At 35.1% G+C, this 20,762-nt stretch overlaps 1 protein-coding gene across 2 annotated transcripts in view; it reads right to left on the bottom strand.

The window, feature by feature from the left end:
- HLTF (helicase like transcription factor) overlaps positions 1-20,762 on the bottom strand; it is a 59,870-nt gene that overhangs the window by 24,562 nt on the left and 14,546 nt on the right. The window contains exons 3-14 of one of the 2 annotated variants that reach the window (XM_082655495.1): positions 18,853-19,019; positions 17,484-17,617; positions 16,830-16,927; positions 15,125-15,199; positions 14,775-14,966; positions 11,317-11,412; positions 7,985-8,060; positions 6,583-6,673; positions 4,916-4,995; positions 4,785-4,829; positions 3,643-3,732; positions 943-1,040 (exon numbers count right to left, since the gene is read on the bottom strand). In XM_082655495.1, coding sequence (XP_082511621.1) covers positions 943-1,040; positions 3,643-3,732; positions 4,785-4,829; positions 4,916-4,995; positions 6,583-6,673; positions 7,985-8,060; positions 11,317-11,412; positions 14,775-14,966; positions 15,125-15,199; positions 16,830-16,927; positions 17,484-17,617; positions 18,853-19,019 — 1,242 coding nt within the window. The remainder of the gene's footprint in view (positions 1-942; positions 1,041-3,642; positions 3,733-4,784; positions 4,830-4,915; positions 4,996-6,582; positions 6,674-7,984; positions 8,061-11,316; positions 11,413-14,774; positions 14,967-15,124; positions 15,200-16,829; positions 16,928-17,483; positions 17,618-18,852; positions 19,020-20,762) is intronic. The other variant, XM_082655496.1, reaches the window with a different exon arrangement.

Below are 20,762 nucleotides of genomic sequence, written 5' to 3'. Positions count from 1 at the left end.
GAGACTGAATAACCAGGCAAGGGGAAAAATAACACACAAAGTGAAAAGGCAGAAAGAGATGGAATCTAATGTATAGACTAAGGTATCGCTCTTACAAAGAGTAGGACCTCTTCCACCTCTGAGATTAGAGGAGGAAAGGCCAGGAGAGATGCAGATAACCTTGGAGATGGCAAGAATGGAAGTTCACATCCAGTGGTCTTTTTGTTCACAATGCTTCCAACAGAGTCATTATTTCATTATCACATGCAGCTTGAAGCTCAAACTGGAAAGGAAATAGAACCAAGCTGCTCCTACACGTAACACATAAAGAGGTTCCATTCCAATGCAATGTTTTAGAACAGAAAAGCAATCTGGAAGAAGAAGGAAAAAAAAAAAAAAAGACGTAGCCTTAAAAGCATAGGCTCTAGAGTCAGAATGTTGGAGACTATATCCCAGCTCCATCAATTATTGGCTGGATGACCTTAGGCAAGTTAATTTCTCTGTGTTTCAATTCGGTCACCTGGAAAATGAGAATAATAGTTGTGAAGATTAAATGAGAAAATCTATGAAAAGAGCTTAGGAAAAAACTGAGCACATAGGAGCTCACTAAATGTTATAAGCTGTTATAAAAACAAAAGTTATCATTAGTGGTGTTCTTAAAAAAGAGGTTCCAACAGTTCATAAATAAGGTGTGGTCTTAAATTATACACTCTGGGGGACAGAAATGGAAGAGGAAGAAGTACAAGCCAAATCTTATGACAGCAACTGACAATGTTTCTTTCTCTACTATAAATTTTCAAAGAAAAATAACTTCAATTCAGCAAATATAATCCCAATTCACTTAACAGTTACTTCAATTTAAATATAAAGTGCTGACCAAGCATATTTCTTGCAATGAAAGACTCTTTTTATAGTGTCAGACAAATATAAATTACATGTTTTTAAAGGGCTGTGAAGACTTACAATCCAGTTGCTTAACACAGAAAGTGGACAGATGATCAGTGTTGTTCTTGGTCTCTCTTCAGTATCAGTTTTCTTTGAACTCTCCACTGCAGATGCTCCTGAAAGAAGATACATACTTCAGCTGTTTTTTTTTCCCTCAAACATACACAAAGTCAATGAAGATATGACAAAAATGTGCCTCTATGAAGAGAAATTAGGAAGAATTAAAATGAAGGACTTCTGGGCTTCCCTGGTGGTGCAGTGGTTGAGAGTCTGCCTGCCGATGCCGGGGACGCAGGTTTGTGCCCCGGTCCGGGAGGATCCCGCGTGCCACGGAGCGGCTGTGCCCGTGAGCCGTGGCCGCTGGGCCTGCGCGTCCGGAGCCTGTGCTCCGCAGCGGGAGAGGCCACGACAGTGAGAGGCCCGTGTACCGCAAAAAAAAAAAAAGAAAAGAAAAAGTATAGTACCAGCACAAAAACATACACATAGATCAATGGAACAGGATAGAAAGCCCAGAAATAAACCCACACACTTATGATCAATTAATCTACAATTAAAAAAAGGCAAGAATATACAATGGAGAAAAGACAATCTCTTCAATAGTGGTGCTGGGAAAACTGGACAGCTACATGTTCAAGAATGCAAAAGTAAAACATTCTCTAACACCAAATACAAAAATAAACTCAAAATAGACTGAAGACTTAAATGTAAGACCAGAGACTATGAAACGCCTAGAGGAAAACAGGCATAACACTCTTTGACATAAATCACAGCAGTGTTTTTTGGATCCATCTCCTAAAGTAAAGGCAATAAAAGCAAAAATAAACAAATGGGACCTAATTAAACTTAAAAAGCTTTTGCACAGCAAAGGAAACCATCAACAAAACAAAAAGACAACCTACTAAATGGGAGAATATATTTGCAAGTGATATGACTGATAATGGACTAATATCCAACATACATAAACAGCTCATACAACTCAATATCAAAAACACAAACAACTCGATTAAAAAATGGGCAGAAGACCTGAATAGACATTTTTCCAAAAAGGAAATGTAGATGGCCACAGGCACATGAAAACATGCTCAACATCGGTAATCATCAGGGAAATGCAAATCACAACAGCGAGATATCACCTCACACTTGTCAGACTGGCTATCATCAAAAAGAACACAAATAACAAATGTTGGTGAGGATGTAGAGAAAAGGGAACCCTCATGATACTGTTGGTGAGAATGTAAATTGGTGCAGCCACTGTGGAAAACAGTATGGAAGTTTCTCAAAAAACTAAAAATAGAACTACCATATGACCCAGCAATTCCACTCTTGGGTATATATCCAGAAAAGATAAAAGCACTAATTCTAAGAAATACATGCAGCCCGAACGTTCACGGCAGCATTATTTACAACTGCCAAGATATGGAAGCAACCTAAGTGTCCATCAGCAGATGAAATGGATAAAGAAGATGTAGCATATACATACAATGGAATATTACCTGTTAAAAAGGATGAAATTTTGAAAATTCCCTGACGGTCCAGTGGTTAGGACTTAGCGCTTTAACTGCTGTGGCCCAGGTTCAATCCCTGATTGGGGAACTATGATCCCACAAGACAAGTGGTGTGGCCAAAAAAAATTTTTTTTAATAAATAAAACAACTGTTTTCACACACACAAAAAAGAACAAAATTTTGCCATCTGCAGCATCATGAATGGACTTGGAAGGCATTAGGCTAAGTGAAATAAGTCAGACAGAGAAGACAAATACTGTATATGATATCACTTATATGTGGAATCTAAAAAATACAACAAACTAGTGAATATAAAAAACAAGAAGCAAACTCACAAATGTAGAGAACTTGTGGTTACCAGTAGGGAGAAGGAATAGGGAAGGGGCAGTGTAGCAGTAGGGGAGTAAGAGGCACAAACTATTAGGTGTAAGATAAGCTACAAGGATATACTGTACAACATGAGGAATATAGCCAATATTTTATAATAACTGTAAGTGGAGTATTACCTTTAAAAATTGTGAATCACTATATTGTACACCTATAACAGGTAATATTATACAGCAACTATACTTCAATTAAAAAAATTTTTTAAATTTTAATTATGTGTTTACTTGTTTATTTTATATTCCCCCCCGAACATTAGACATAAGCTCTGTGAAAATAGACTTTTGTCTGCTGTATCGCCAACACGTAAAACAGAGGATACTAAGGTGCAGCGATATAATAACTTGTCCCAGATCACCTTAACCACAGTTCAATCTCTTTCTATTTCAAATATTCAGACTCTTAAGCACTGTCATTTCCCTATGAATTACAAAACATAAAGTAATAATAAAGATCACTTACATTTTTAATTGAAAAGCATATTCTTCTCATACCAAAAATAAATCTCTATAATAATTCTAATTAATCCAAATTAAATTAAGTTTTAAAGCAGCCATAAATTGCTCTGTGCCTTTATTAGAAAAAAAATCTATGCTACTCAGATGAGTAAGGGACCTATTCTCATCATATTTTTTGACCTAACTAAAACAAACAGAATAGGAAAATACATCCAAGTGCACTTTTAAAAATGAGATTGTCTTTTTTCTTTTCTCTACTTTCTTAACTTCTTGTAATACAGTTTTATAACTTTTGTCATTTAAAATTTCTCTCTTTGAAAAACAGAAAAAACAAACCAAACAAAAGGTAAAAACCCAGCAGATTTACTTACTCTTTTTCAACATTTTCTTTTTGGTTGCAGGGGTAGATGAAGTAAGTGCACATGCAAACTCTGCATCTTCTTTAACCTTAGATGATCCTGCTGAAGTGAAAACCACAGCATCATTAAGATATTTGAAAACCAATTCTCTCCTGTACTTAAGTACAGGTACTTTCTAAGGATAGAAAATATAATACCACTTCCACACTTTCTTAAGAGCTTATATTACTAAATAAAAATAAAATAATTTCTAGTAACCAAAATTGCCTCTTTTGACACTATCTTTCCAGCTCAAAGAAGAAATGTAGTCATTCATGATTCACTGTTGCTTCTCTTGAGGAAAGATGTGAAAGTAGAAGCAGCCATATGCAAGTGATGCAGCTCCCAGGTGGAAGGAGAATGTGTTCAATGAAACAGGTGTTTAACTTTTAATGAAGATGCTGCCAAATTTTCAGATCAGTCAATGATGATGAGTTATCTTCCAAGTGCAATACAATTTCTTAACTTATTAGGAATACAACACGATCAGATTAAGAGAAAAACAAGTAAACCGTATGTTTTAAAGATACAGGAAAAAGTAAAGATACTCACTGAATATTTGTAAATCTGTATAATGCTAAGTAACAGTAATAGTAGTACTATACTGACAAGGCAGTCTCAGCCTACTTTTGTAACTACAATTTATACATATACAAAAAAGGTTTTATTTAAGTCATTTTATTAGTAGACAGTACTTTGTTTTGTCTAAAGCTGGTTTAAATATATTCTCTTAAATTTTAATTTGAAACTGTTCTTTCAATTTGCTTCATTCATTTAACACCCTTGATAAGCATAAGTAGTTCAAATGTAAAAAGCAGTCAAGTTTATGACCTATTACTAAAGAATTCCAAGCCAGACAGATACAAATCAGTGAGGTTTTACTTTAATAATCTTTAAGTGTAGGTTAGGGATACTGACAAAAGGACTTTCCTGGTGGCACAGTGGTTAAGACTCCATGCTCCCAATGCAGGGGGCCCGGGTTCCATCCCTGCTTAAGGAACTACATCCCACATGCATGCCGCAACTAAGGAGGCCTCCTGCCACAACTAAGACCCAGCACAACCAAATAAATACATAAATATTTTTTTAAAAAGGGGATATTGAGATATACATACCTTTTTCTCTGATTTTAGTCTCTGACTGTGTATTTTTCAGTTTGCCTAAAAGCAAAACCAAATATAACGTTGGTCACACTAGGAAATTAAAACATAGGACACATTATCAAATCAAACTCATTTCCTATTACCTTTCATTTTCTGTGGCAATTCATTTGTTTCACTTTCCTCTGAATCGCTGCTTTCAGTGTACTGTACCGCAGTTTTTCTCCTAAAATTAAGTATACACAAATTTTTTATCAATCCAAAACAAAACGGGATATAAAAACTTATGTTTAATAAATGTAATACAAATGTTTTTTGTCTTGCCCCGGTTTATTTTTTGAAAAAATATCAAGGGAAAAAATTTTTTATTTGACAAATGAAAGTCAAATTTGCTGAAAGCATTTTGCTTTCGTAGCCAGAAGCATTCACTATACAAAATGCAGTATCTCTATCGTTAAAATAAGTTTGAGAAAGTAAACCATTCTAAGATAGTAATCCCTTCAACACTTTGTTCAGTATTTGGTAATTCAATTCAAACACTTATATTAAAACTAGAACAAAAAAGAAGTGACTGATTATCAAAGATAACCCTCCAATATAATGAAATAGGCAGCTAAGGGGCAAAAATATAATTTTCACAGTGAAAATTTTTATAAATTCTGTGTAGAATTTATACAATATGTACAATATGGTGGTTAAGTGCCTAAGAACAATGGACTCTGGAGACTGCTTAGATTCAAATGTCCATTCCACCATGTATTTGCTATGTGACTTTAGGCAAGCCACCTAATATTCTTCTAAGCTTCAGTTCCCTCACTTGGAAAACAGGAATAAAGATACAATCCACTTTGTAGGATAAAATGTGTTACCACATGCAAAGCCCCTAAAATAGTGCTTGTTGCACAGTAAGTATATATGTATTAGTTATAGTATGTGTGTTGGTGGTTGTTTTTCCCATGTCATCATTATTTCCACACCCTTTAATCTGATCTGGGCTATCTAACAGTGCCCTGTTACCAACGCTCATGGTCAGTTCAGAGTTATAAGATTTGATATCTAGATGAGAGGGAAACTCATGAGTCCTGGTTTTGTGCTCAGTTCAGACAGGTACTAAAGATAGAGAACAATTAACAAAGCCCCAGTTTTGAAATCTCTATTGGTGGAATAGCTAAGAGGGACTCAGACTTGAGGTCATGCCTGCAGATATTGATGGTGGACAGTAAAACACAAAAGCCAAGTATTTAGAGCTACCTCAGAGAGTAAATAAAATTTATAAAGTTAACAGATTCAAACGGAGAGCAGAGGGGCATTATGTGTTTTATTCAAATTCTCCCTCCAGTCTACATTAATATAATACTCTCCATGAATAACTTTATCATGTCTTATTTCCACTAAAGGTAAAGTGAGAAAGAACTCAGATGAGCAAAGAATGCTTTTGTCAAACCATCCGACACATATACATCAATTCCCAACTCCTCAAATTCATAAAGAAAATTCTTCTAAAGTCTTAACAAAAGCAAAACACCCAAGAGCTAGATCTCAGTTCCTATGTGAAAGAAATAGGAAAATAGTAGAAAGACAAGTGATTATTAAAAATTACCAATTCAGCTTTTATATATTAATATTTTTTTTCACCTATAAAATGAGAACGGTCTACCTGCCTAAGTCACAGTGACTTTAGCAGTTTCAAATTAAAGAATGTATTTGAAAGAACTTTGCAACTGAGATAATGGTCATAGCTCTCTCCCATATGTAAGAAAACGGAGAAAGAGTTTAAACATATTACATAAAATTAAACCATAACAGAGTTTACCTTTTGGGGCGGGAGCTAGAGAATTCTGACTTGGGATATTTATTCTTTCCCTTGTCATCTGAAATACTGGGTTCTCCACTACATCTAGATCCTTCCATTTCAAAAAAAAGGACAAATATACAGAGTATTAGTAAATTGTCTTAGACTAGCAGTATCCTTCTTAAAACCTTGGTTTTCCAACTCAATAGCTCAACTTTCTTAATATCGTCATTCCTATTCTTTCAATCAGCCAGCTGTACTCTCTACAGTTTCCTAATCTAGTATTTTCTCACTGAAAAGTACCTTCAATTTTTTTGTGCCCAGTCTTTCCCCTGTAGTCATCTAGCCAATCCCTACACTGGCTGAATTTCCTGCTATACCAAGGCAGCTAAGAACTGCTGGAAAAAAAAAAAAAGAACAATAAACAGGTGGTATTAGGGTTAGGGTCACCTTGTATCACTTAGCAACTCTTTTACCTATCACATGTTCTTCCTACCCACTCACCTAGATGATCTATACTACACTGGATCCTCTGCCTAGATTTTAAACTCCTTTTACTCCCAGATGACCTACTTCACTTTACAAAAAAAATCAGATGTCATCTTCTATAAATTATCAATTTTCCTACCTTTTTATTCCCTCAATTATCTGTATTTTTCCTCAACCTTACTTCCTTTCCTTCTCATGCTAACTCATGTACCTATTTTCTTGATCTCATTTCCTCCCACAGGCCACCAAATTATTCTCTCCATTGTATACAAAATCTTTTCCTATCCATGGATTTCCTTCTTAAACCACGCCCCCCAAAAGCCCTCAATTCTGCCTCTCTCCAACTATTTTTCTCCTATCTGAAACACAGCAAAATTCATAACAGCACACAGTTGTTATTAACAATTCTTCATCTACTAGTCTTATTTTAAAATATTTTCAGTCTTGCTCTGTTCTAAGCAATCTTAAGAAATTAATTTTATGAAAGTCATCGACTGCTAAATCCAGCCACATAACTGTTAAATCCACAGATCCCTTCTCATTTCTCCTCTGCCTAATTTGGCTCTAACCTATCTTTCTATTTTTATCTGCTGTTTATTCATGCACATTCTTCTGTTATTCATTTACATTATAAATACCATAAACTACTCTGAGGTCCCAGAGCAATATACTCTGTGTTTTGTCTTGCTTTTAACCGCCCTTTCATGGGTTTTTTTTCCTCAACCAAAACTGCTTTTCCTCCTCTAATGTGCTACCAAGCCAATTCCATCATCGCATCGTTTCCTTGATGAAATTTTTCCTACCAGTCCTCATGAGATTCTTTAGAAAAAGAGATCTGAAATTTTTGTATAGTACTAAGCCAAAGCTGGAATTACGTCATTAAATTGGAAAAATCTAAATCAAACATGGGGTCATGTTCAAAATTAAAGTTTACCTTTGATTAGTCCATCTGCCTTTTCACTGGTATTGTTCCCTCCAAGTTTCATAGATTCATCGTAAACATTACATTCCTGGATGAAAAGGCATATTTCTTACATAGTACTGCCGTCAGTTTTAAGTAAACTTAAAAATGCATCCTATTTTATACTGCTTTACTTTACATAATAAAGACTACGTAAATTGCTACCCTATTCTGGAGCAGTGGAAGGAGGTGCATTAAGGAGAAAAATGTACAAATTGTTGAAAATTTTTTTCACAGGTATCTCAAAAAAGAAAACTAGTCTGTCTTAACCTTTTCAAAAGGAATACAAAAAGCAAACCTCAATTATAAATGGCATATTAGTTACTGTGAGAAACATTCACAAAATGGGATTTACTTTAGAATTAGAAGGAATTCTAAGACTACAAACTTTCAAATCAAGAGTCCCTAATAGATCTTTAATGAGGCTGCCATTGACATCCTTTTTTTCTGGAATTCCCAGAATGGGTAGATGAAATAGTCAGGTTTCAGAATGCCTCCTCCCTTACTCTATCAGGGATTTTCCCTGCCAACTCTGACTTTGTCCTTTTCCCTTCATGTGTTCTTTGTTTCAAAGTGCAACTATGTGTACATGAGCACAAGAACTTCTATAAAAGTAAAATTTTATACTTCTCTGTGAAATATTTTCAACTGAGTCTAGTAGGGCAGGGTTCCTCTAATCTTACTTTTAATTCTAGACTTGATTCTGTAGGTAGGAATGACAAATAAAATTGGGTTTAATTAAATTAATTCTTCCAGTGTAAAAAGAAAGGTAGGGGCTTCCCTGACAGCCCAGTGGTTAAGGATCTGCCTGCCAATGGAGGGGACACGGGTTCGAGCCCTGGTCCAGGAAGACCCTACATGCCGGGGAGCAACTAAGCCCATGCGCCACAGCTACTGAAGCCTGTGCGCCTAGAGCCCGTGCTCCACAACAAGAGAAGCCACCGCAATGAGAAACCCACACGCCGCAAGGAAGAGTAGCCCCCGCTCGCCGCAACTAGAGAAAGCCCGCGCGCAGCAATGAAAACCCAAAGCAGCCAAAAATTAATAAATAAATAAATTTACAAAAAATAAAAAGAAAGGTAGGTCATATTGTGAAAGGTAGGTCATATTTTGAATCAAAACCTCAGAGTGGTGTTCAGGATTGGTTAGCAGGAGTACAATGTAATTTTTGCCTAGAATTAGGGCCAATAAAGGATATTTTATTTTAGTTTTTTAAAAAATAGAAATTTAAACATCTTACAAAATCTCATTAGAGTTTATGTTTTACTTAAAATGTGGTTGAAAAGAAAATCCATCCCCTTCCAATGGTATGAGTCTAAATAAATTAAAAATCCAAGATGTACCATTTTTAGAGATATGTAACTAGAAGTTATTTAGATAATTAACTTTTTAAAGCATTAGCTTCAAGAAACTGATGTTAAAAATGCCTTTCATGGCTTCCCTGGTGGCTCAGTGGTTAAGAAACTGCCTGCCAATGCAGGGGACACAGGTTCGAGCCCTGGTCCGGGAAGATCCAACATGCTGTGGAGCAACTAATCCCGTGCACCAGAACTACTGAGCCTGCGCTCTAGAGCCCGCGAGCCACAACTACTGAAACCCGTGCGCCTAGAACCCGTGCTCCGCAACAAGAGAAGCCACTGCAATGAGAAGCCCGTACACTGCAACGAAGAGTAATCCCCTGCTCGGCGCAACTAAAGAAAGCCCGCACGCAGCAACGAAGACCCAACGCAGCCAAAAACAAATAAATAAATTTATTTTAAAAAAAGGTTTGTCACTTAAAAAAAAATGCCTTTCATCATTCTACCCAGTCTTCAATAATCAGTACAATCATTTATATTATATTAAATAGTATGCAAAAAGTAATTCTAAAGTTTATCTACAAATAAAGGATGTCCTTTACATTATTCATTTCATATTAAATGACTCTTAGTAAGCCTTTTCTTCATAGAGTTCAAAGATATAAAGTCCAACCTATCAAATCACACTATGCTCCAATCTCATGAAATGTAATAACACTTCACTCTGTAAGCTTGGAATATCCAAATCTATCTGAAATAATGAAATTTCTGTTGCAATAAATGCTTAGCTGGAAATCACATTTTCAGCCTCAATTTCAACTAATATAGCAAACTAAATATCCTAAAACCTTCCTACTACATAACATGTTAAATGCATGGCTGATCTTGGACAAAAAGGGAAAGCCTTATTGATAATAATTTTTTAATTGGTAACTGACAATGAAGCTGTAAGTAGTCTTAGGTGCTATTCTTCAGTTTTAATAACTAAATGTAGAAAGGACAGACGTGGAAAGCACTGGACTATTCAGGGTAGGGAACTGAATCTTAGACATTAACAACAGAGCTAAACTCCCACTAAAAGTACGAAGAAGGAAATGCAACTAAGCGCAGAAATTAATAAAATAGAATCGTAATAAACAGTTGTAGAAAAGTGATATGCAGCATCTTTGAAAAGTAAAAAATAAGAACAGTAGAGAAAAGTCCAAAAAAGAGATATTTTGCATACACCTTGCACCTAGTTACTTCCTACTTTAAGTTCTTTGGATTTTCAGCTGAGAATGAAGAACAACCGTTTCATTCTTATAACATTTATTTTCCCTACAAAACTAATTCATTATTAATTCTTAGAAACTGAATATACATGTATTATGTGTATATATGCTATATATAAAAATATACACAAATTAAGCATCAAGAATAGTCACCCATTCTCTCATCATTAGGACATAATTATCACTATTAACATTTTGGCACACACAGTATGTGTGACTACACTTAGACGTATATAAATATGTATTTACAAAATGAAGACTCAAACTCTATACACAGAGGTGTACCTGGCCTTTTAACTAAAAAAGATCATGGAAGTATTCTTCAAAAAGAGGACTTTGTAGTTGCATAATATTAAATTTTATGGTTGTATCATAATTTAACTGTTAGCTTATTGACAGGTATTTCTTTTCTGCCTTTAAAATAATGCTGGGGAAATAGACTTGTATTTTTCTCTTTGGAAAAAATGCATTTCTGATAACTTCTTTAGTTTCTTTGAAATGGCATTGCTGAATCAAAGATTATAAACACTTTTAAGGCTTTTGATACACATTACCAAATTGCCTTCAAGAATGTAGCATAAACTTTCACTCTTACCAGCAACACATGAGAAAGGCCATTCATCATATCTCTAAAAACCAGATATTATCAATTTTCTGGCAATAATTTTTTTAATGACAAAATTAAAAGGTTTTACAATAAACCAGAGACTTTCGAAAAAACACACTAATACTTCACCTTCTTCAGCTGATTTTTCTTAATTCTTTCAATAGGAAGAGATTTGCCATCATGGAAGTTGGTAAGAATCACTGCAATGGCTGTCAGAGTTTTGCCCTTTAAAATGTTTTACAAAGAAAAATGGTCAGATTCTGAAACCCCGTTGACCAGACAACATTCCGAAACTAATATTTAAATCAAGTAAGAAAATATCAAACAGCATTCAGGGCCAGAGAAGTATGCTAATTATTATACTAAACAATATACATATTAGTGAAGTTATTTCATTCATTAAGTTAGTAAATGCTTTACCATGCCATATTACTAGGAGTATTAAATAATTTACTGTGTAAAATACTGTAAGCATCATTGAGAAATGTCATTTTATTTTTTTAATCCTTTTTTAATTGAGGTATAATTTTCATACAATGAAATTGACAGACTTAAAGTGTATGGTTTGATAGGTTTGACAACTGTATACACTGGTGTAACCACCACACAATTAAGATACAGAAAAATTTTATCACCTAGAAGTTGCCCTGTATTCCTCTGCAGTCCATCTCCCCACCTCTGTACCAGACAACAGCTGATTTGTCTCTATCACTATATATTAATTTTGCCTGCCTTTGAACTTGATATAAATGGAATTACTCAATGTACTCTTTGTTTAGTTTCTTCTGCTCAATACAATTTTAGGCCCAGACCTGATTCAGAACATGTGGTGACATGAGCTGGTGTAAGTTGTTCCTTAAGAAGAATGGAGTAATATAGAGAAATGCTTATTAGCAATTCATTGTGTTTTTTTATTGCTGAGTAATATTCCGTTGTATATGCATACATGGCACACTTATTTGTGCATTCACCTGTTGGTGGACCTTTAGATTGTTTCCAGTTTTTGACTACTATGAATTAAGCTGGAGCAGCTAGCAGTACAAGTATGTAAGTTTTCCATAAACGTATGTTTTTAGGGAAATGTCACTTTATTGAATGACTGCCATTTAAATGTCACATTTAACCCTGAACTAATAACTTTATCACAAAACTACAACTACTTGCTTGCCATGTAATTCAGAGCTAACTTAAAATGATTAGTAATCCCAGTATGGACATAAGATAATTACTTTATTAAATTTCATTTAAAGATATTTCCAAGACTTAAAGACTATACACCTTACCAATAAAGCATACAGGACAAGATATTTCTTGTGCATTTTTTAAAAACAGAATCATGAAAATTTTCATTATTTTCCATAGCTGAATTTATAAATAGCAACATAGAAATAAACCTCTTTCAAGTTGAAAGCATTGTAAAGCAGCAGTTTTCAAAGTGTGGTCCACAGGTCCTAGGAGCTCCCCAGGACCCTTTCAGAAGTATGTGCAGTCAAAACTATTTTAATAATTCTACTAAGACCTTATTTGTGTTGATATCTGTAGTAATTCCACAGAAAGCAATGGTGGGTAAAACTGCTGCTGCCTTAGCATGACACAAAGCAGTTGGCACTACATTATACTAGTGGTCACTGTATTTTTAACCGCCACATACAGTTAAAAAAAAAAAAAAAGACAAACCAAAGAAACAGTTTCACTTTAAGAATGCTCTTTACGAACGTTCTTGAGGGACTTCCCTGGTGGCGCAGTGGATATGACTCCACACTCCCAATGCTAGGGGCTGGTTTCAATTCCTGGTCAGGGAACTAGATCGCACATGCATGCCACAGCTAAGAGTTCGCATGCCACAATCAAGGAGCCTGCCTGCCACAGCTAAGGAGTCCACCTGCTGCAACTAAGGAGCCTGCCTGCCACAACTAAGGAGCCCACATGCTGCAACTAAGGAGCCGGCACTTTGCAACTAAGAAGCCCACAAAAAGAATGTTCTTGATAAAGCAGTACACATTCATTTTACCAAATCTCACCTCTTAAGTATACACGTTTTAAATATTCTGTGTAAGAAGATGGCAAGTACACAAAATACTTCTTTTGCATACCAAAATATGAAGGTTATCTAGAGAAAAATCACTTGTGAGACTGAATTACAAGCCGAACTAGATACCATGCATCGTCACTTTCAAGTACCACCATTTTAACTTGAAAGAATGACTGATAACTAGTTATTCATGACTGAGTGGCAGACATTTTCTTGAAAAAAATGAATAAAATGAGCCTATCAACTCCAAAGGAAACAACTGACAGTGTTTGTTGTTAATGATAAAATTTGAGCTTTCAAGCAAAAATTATGTTAGAAAACTTGCATCCAACACTATGAGTAGAAAAGCTTCCCAAATGTAAATGCCTTTCTAATAAGATCAGCAGTAGTATCAATGAATGTAAATGTTTTTGCATTGTATAATGAAATGCATCAACATTTGGCAGATCTGTGTAACTCAGTGAACCAATATATTCCAAATGAGCAACACCTAATGCTAAAAACCATGCATGGGTAAAATATCCATTCAACGTGCAAGCTACACCAATGGATATTAATGAAACAAAGTATAAAAAGTTCATTGATATGATTTTTTAAGTTCCACACTATAGGAACTTTCCTGGCAGTCCAGGGGTTACGACTCTGTGTTCCCAATGCAGGGAGCACTGGTTTGATCCCCAGTCGGGGAGCTAAGATCCCGCATGGTGCAGCCAAAAAACAAAAAAGTTCCACATTATAATTATTAACCTTTAATAAACTAATATTTGCTTAATCTTCTTGTAGCAAAGAAAATCTAGTTATCTTAAAAAGTCTTTTAAAATACTCTCTTTCAAACACATATCTGCATGAGGACTAATTTTCTTTGTATTCTTCAACAAAAACAACGCATCACACAGAATGAATGAAAGAACAGATATGAGAATTCAGCTGTCAATTATTAGGCCAAACATTAAAGAGACTTGCAAAAATGTAAAACAGTGCCAGTCTTCTCATCAAAATTGCTTTTGTCTTGGAGTACATTTCATTGAAAAATATGCTATTTCTGTTAACACATAATGAGTTTTTTAACTGTTATTTTTAAAATAATAAAAAATTTTAATATCTAGTACCATAAATATTAATAGATATAGTAATAGAGATAACCCACAAAGACAGACACTCTTTGGGATCCTCAATAATTTTTAAGAACATAAAGAGCTGCTGAGACCAAAAAGTATAAAAACTGCTGGTGTAAGGAATCATATCTTTTCTCTAAGAAAACCCATGAAAGATAAGCTACCCTGAATTTCAAAAGAAAATTGAAAAACACATGTTTATATCATTACTGCCAATTATTTTAATTGTACCTTAGGCAAACAAGCCAAAAGAAAAAAAAAAAAAAGCTCAGCATTATTTTAAGTGAAAACCACAGGAAAGATTATGTTCTACACTCACAGTGATATCGAGTCCCAAACTGGCACCAACATATTCCCATCTCTATCTACTTCAAAATTACTTCATATAAAATCTTAGTTACAAAATAAAACATTATTAACTCAAGGAAAAATATAATTACCAAACCCATATCATCAGCTAAAATTCCTCCATGAACATTTTCTGGTCGGTCCTTTTCAGAAAAATTTGTTATTGTGTTATAGTACAAGTCATTTCGCTGTTCCCAGAATGGTGGAAGTTCTTTACTGTTTTCCCGTGAAACCATCCAAGCTAGAGCTTGTTTTTGATGTGGAAGCAACGGTGTTTCAACAGCCTATAAATAAAAGAAACGTTATAAATAGAAATACAATAAGCCCTTTCTTTTACCCCATGCAGAATCTAGAAAAGTTGATCTTGTGATGAAAAATGTATAGATTAATACCGTATTTTTAAATTCCAAATACTTTTAAATAGAAAATACTGGCTCAGTACCTCAGCTGGTTCCATTTCCTGAGTTTTATCATCTTCCTTTAAATCTTCAAACAATTTGTCGAACTCTGTCTTAAGCTACAACAAACAGCAATAAGAAACATTATGAAACAAACCAATTCAAACAATAATTGCACTTAATTCAGAGATTTCAAGTCATTTAATTAACTAAAAGAGTTGAATACCAAAAGGTACATAAAATAAATTAATTCTTTGAGATACTACGCTGCTCAATAATGGCAGAATAAATAGATCCTTTAGGTAACTGTTACAGTCGAAAGAATACAGGATAGAGTTTTAAGTCCTGGGTTTCAGTCACAACTCTGTCACAAAAAAACCTTTATATAACTTTGGGCAAGACACTTAATCTATATGGCCCTGTATCTTATTACCACAAAAGAAACGGGATGAACTAGATTTAGAGTGTCTCTAAGGTTCCTTCTGCCATTGAAATTCTGTGATTCTATTAGCTGTATTCAAACCATTTTGGCAGATCCTACCAAGTATATTTGACTTTTTCAGACATTTCATTGATTATTACTGCAATCAGAAATTTGCTATGTGCTACAAAATATTAGGATAATTTCAATCTTATGCTAATCTTTAGTTGGTTCTTTAAACTGATCTAGTCCAATCATACAGTAACATATATATATTATAATTACTTTTGTAAATTAGCAAATAAATACATAGCAACAGCCCAGAAGAAATCAGGCCAAATCTAAAAAGTGAGGAGAGGTAATCTGGGGTTTACCCACCAGACACAAGCTCAAGAGCTTCCCTGGTGGCGCAGTTGTTAAGAATCTGCCTGCCAATGCAGGAGACATGGGTTCAAGCCCTGGTCCGGGAGGATACCACATGCCACGGAGCAGCTGGGCCTTTGCGCCACAGATACTAAGACTGCTCTAGAGCCCGCGAACCACGACTACTGAGCCCATGCTCCACAACAAAGGGAAGCCACTGCAATGAGAAGCCTGCACATCGCATGGAAGAGTAGCCCCTGCCTGCCTCAACTAGAGCAAGCCTGCGTGCAACAATGAAGACCCAACGCAGCCAAAAATAAAATAAATAAATTAAAAAAAAAAAAAAGAATGACAGACACAGGCTCAAGCCCTTCTAACAATGAGCAGGGAAAGTACAGTAACTACAATTAGAATATAAAAAGACTAATAACACTGATGAGTAGAGACAAAAAAAATTTTGATGTAATTGGTAGATTGATCTGCATTAATTTACTTTATAACCTTTTTTCCCCAAACTAACCCAGCATAACAGTATCCTGGATCACAAAGCAGACAAAGTTAGAAATAGACTAAGGCCAGAGATTCAGAACTAGTTTTTTTAGCACTGCATTTGCAACCTTCCTGAAAGGAGTTAAGTTTCAAGCTTCAACTTTTTAAAAATTATGGCTATTTTAAAAATTTCAAATAATACAAAAACATCAAAACAGAGTAAAACATCACAGGTGTATACAGCAATGTGTGTGTTTCAATGTATATATGAATGCATGTATGTGGACATATTCCTTATCACTGCTTTCTTTCTACATAAATATTTGCAATATATTTTATTTATTCTACATGTTCCATAACAATATAAATATCACTAATACTAACAGATGCATATTTATCTTATATTTTTAAACATCAACCTTCAGCATTTAAATTTCACTCTTCACTTTTAGTTACGAAATAAAAGAGAAGTGCACCTGTTCAGTTGTAATCTGTACTGCAGCATGAACTGGCATACTATAGCTTGGTCCCGCTCTTCCAGAGCCCCAACCACTTTCCAAACTGAATCCTAAAGCTATAATTTACAAAATGAAAAGAATAAAATCACCAAATGAAATAAATTATCTTTTAGTAAATAGCTTTTAAAGCTTGTCTAATAAGCTGAATTAAAAATTCCCTTAATATGTGTTTTAAAAATTTTAAAACTAAATCTGCTAGGTTATTCAAAAAATACATTAGAAGAATTCCACATTATTTAAACAAACTTTTGAAAAACAAATAATACTTTTTCATTCTCTATTAGGAGATTCTTATTGTCTGTAACTTATTAAAGAGAATGTTTAAAATCAGAGATTTCCAGATATTATCACTGGGGGAAGTTAGGGGAGGGACTTCCTTGCACATTTTTCTGTGTATGTGTGCAACCTCCTATGAATCTATAGTTATTTCAAAATAAAGAGAAAAAAAATTCAAGGATTTCCTTAAAAAGATTCCTAACAAAAGAACTTGGAGCCTTCAGCACTAATTAATTTAGCCACCCAAATTCAAGGTATTACTTAAGAGAATAAATGTTTTACAATTCCAGCATCTTAACAGTATCACAATAATAGTAGGTTAAACCCTGAACTTACTTTTTGGTGCAGGACCCAATTTAAATCCATGTTTCTTCAACTGATCTAAAACTGCTTTTCTATTTTCTTCTTTTCCCCAAAAAGTCATATGCAAAGGCATGGTAAAAGCATTGTTTGCACCAAAAGGAACTACCCTATTATAATTAAGAAAGAAAAAAAAAAGAGAAATTAGAAGTGTTATTTTTTTACATTTAAGTCTCATTAAAAATCTTGTTAAATAACTGCCACATTCAAATTCTGCATGCAAGCAAAACACAAAGGAACTAACTGAGCAGACTAGAAAGAAAACAGACACGGACTAGGACCAACAATAACGAGAAGAAAAGGCAGTTTTTAGGACCAGAATGCCAGAAGAAACTCAGGTGAGGTAAAAGTGTTTAAATGCGTAGTTAGCCTATTACCAAGATCAAAAGATAGGTAAATAGCAAGTTTAATTAGCAAGTTTAATTCAGAAGGCAGAGCTTCCACTAACAGAACCACTGAGTGCAGCAACCCATTCTGGGAGCATGGGGAAGGATTTCCAAGAACTATTTCTGATCCAGGATTCACTGAAAGTTTACTCTCAATATCTGAAAAACGTGATGAACTGAGGAAGGAGAAAACAAGTAAACAAGTGAGAAGACACTGCTAAATATCTTCCAAACTCACCTTTTAATATCCTAAATATATCTAATATACTAATATACTAAAATTGAGGTCACAGACACAAACGCATAAAAGAGAAAATGTAACCAAAGAGACTGGGAGATTTAAAAAAGGAACAGGTGGTAGAACTAAGAAGGTATATGCCTAGATAATGCAACAGCTGCTACTTAATCGCCAATCAAATGACGTCATGTGGAAATAAGTATCCTGCATTACCAGATCTTCCATTTATCAAGAGAAATATTTATAAATAATTTTGTATAATTAGGGAAAAATTAATATGCATAAAATGTAGAATGTCCAGATATTCGAATATCGGAAATAACTGAAAAAAAAATTAAACACTGTGTAGGCAAAACCAAACTCATGTACATCTGATCACAGGCTATCAGCTTACAACCTGATTTAAACAAACACTTCCAAACTTCTCAAATCAATGCACTAAAAGGCTTTTAAAAAAGCTTTTTTCTTAAAAGATGGTGTGGACTTTCTAATATTTGAACCAAAGTCTATTTTTCTCCATGGTAATAATTTACCACGAAAGTGAGGGAACAGCTATTTGATGGCTAGGGTAGTGCAGGCAGATGAAAGAAGAATTAAAACATTTATTGAATGCATACTAAAGGTATAGCAACAAAAGTTGTCAGGGCAACTTTACATACCCTTACATTCAAAGATCACTACAACTCACAATTATTAAAACTGAACTCCAAAAGTGCATTACCCTTCAACTTGAGCCAATTTGTTGTCCATGATATAGGCCAAGGCAGCTGCAAGATCTTTCTTTATATGGCCGACCTGATTTCCATTCACATTGTTTACTTTAATTGCATTCTTATCATAAGGGTTATCGGGTTCTCGTTGCAATGCAACCATTTCATTATTATTAACCTAATAAAGATAATAAACAGATATTATTATAAATAATAAACATATAATGATACCTTTCTTCATCATACTTTATCTGGGATTTCCATTCATTTTTTAATGCTTACTGAATAACACATGTAAGAAATGCACATTTTCTTGGACTCATATTTCTATAGAAATATTAACATATTTTATAATAATTCTTTTACAATATTTTCCTAATTTATATTCATTGGAAGTTAACAAATCCTTGATATATAAAAAATACAATCAAAACTAACAGATGCACATTATCTAAAATTATTCAACATTATAACTTCGAAAACAGGTAATCTCTTGAGTGCCTACTATGGGCCACACATTGTTCTAAGTACATTACAAAGACTGACTTTTAAAACTGTCACAACCCTTTTGGTAGGTGTTATCATTATCTCCATTTTACAGATGAAGACACTAAAGCACAGAAAAGTTAAGTAACTTGCCCAAGGTCATAAAATTAATAAGTAGCAGAGCTAGATCTGAATCCAGGCAGGCCGGCTCCTAAGCCTAAATTTTCCAGAATCTCAAAGGGTTAAAAGGCATTAATTATAAGAGAGAATGGAACTGGAACAAGAAAATACATCCAGCCTTCAACTCATGCCATTATCTGATTCCACTTAATTAAAAATTGCCTGAGGGTGGGCTTCCCTGGTGGCGCAGTGGTTGAGAGTCCGCCTGCCGATGCAGGGGACGCGGGTTCGTGCCCCGGTCCGGGAAGATCCCACATGCCGCGGAGCGGCTGGGCCCGTGAGCCATGGCCGCTGAGCCTGCGCGTCCGGAGCCTGTGCTCCGCAACGGGAGAGGCCACAACAGTGAGAGGCCCGCGTACCGCAAAAAAAAAAAAAAAAAAAAAAAAATTGCCTGAGGGTGACATAATTGAAAATGGAAGAGTAAGGACTTCCAAAAATTCTCTCTTCCATAATAAACGCAATGAAAAAACTGGCAAAAACTGTTTGAATCAACTTTTTCAGAACTCTGGAAACTAACCAAAGGGTTGTAGAAACCTGGGGAGTCTTAATTCAAGAAAACAGCTGAATATCAGTGCCCTAGTCTCATCTCCAGCTCTCAGTTACACGATAGTCTTTAAAAATAACAACCTGCTGCACTTCTTAGTACAGCCTAGCAGTTACCAGAGTGAGCACACTGGAGCAGAATTTCAAAGATTTATTCCTATAGAATTGTCATTATTTGACCTGTATGGTGGTTCCCTAGAAGACCCCCACTTGCAAAGCTGTTTCTATTTGACCTCTGAGCTTACTCAGTGCATAAAACGTTCTCCCTTGGGTGGGTGTTTGTCAAAAACAATTTTACAGGCAGTGGGTAACAGCTAGGGCAAACAAAACAATAACCAAAGGGCTTAAGAGGAAAAAGCGGAGAATAAGATGTTCAAAGCTCCAACATATTCCTGGAAATCTAGAACGCCAAATGCAAGCACAGGGCTGTATGCATACTCAGGGCTGTGAATATGTTCAGGAAAGACCTGAGAAGGTCTTAAGCTCTCACCTCTGGCTAAACTTGAAGCTCTGAACAGGCAGGAAATAAAGGCTAAGGCAGAGCTGTCAACTGCCAAGCTGAGGGTTGAAGGAGTGCCCCAAATGCACACAGATCCTCTCAGTAAAGACTGGGAAATTTACCGGTTCTAGTTCAGTCATTACCTGACCACTAAGCTAACCAAATACAGATATCAGTGGCCAGACACAACGAAGACTTTCACAGGGTTAATTT

This window comes from Grampus griseus (genome assembly GCF_964374135.1).
Source record: "Grampus griseus genome assembly, chromosome: 5".
NCBI lineage: Eukaryota > Metazoa > Chordata > Mammalia > Artiodactyla > Delphinidae > Grampus > Grampus griseus.
This window is presented reverse-complemented; position numbering and strand designations above follow the sequence as displayed.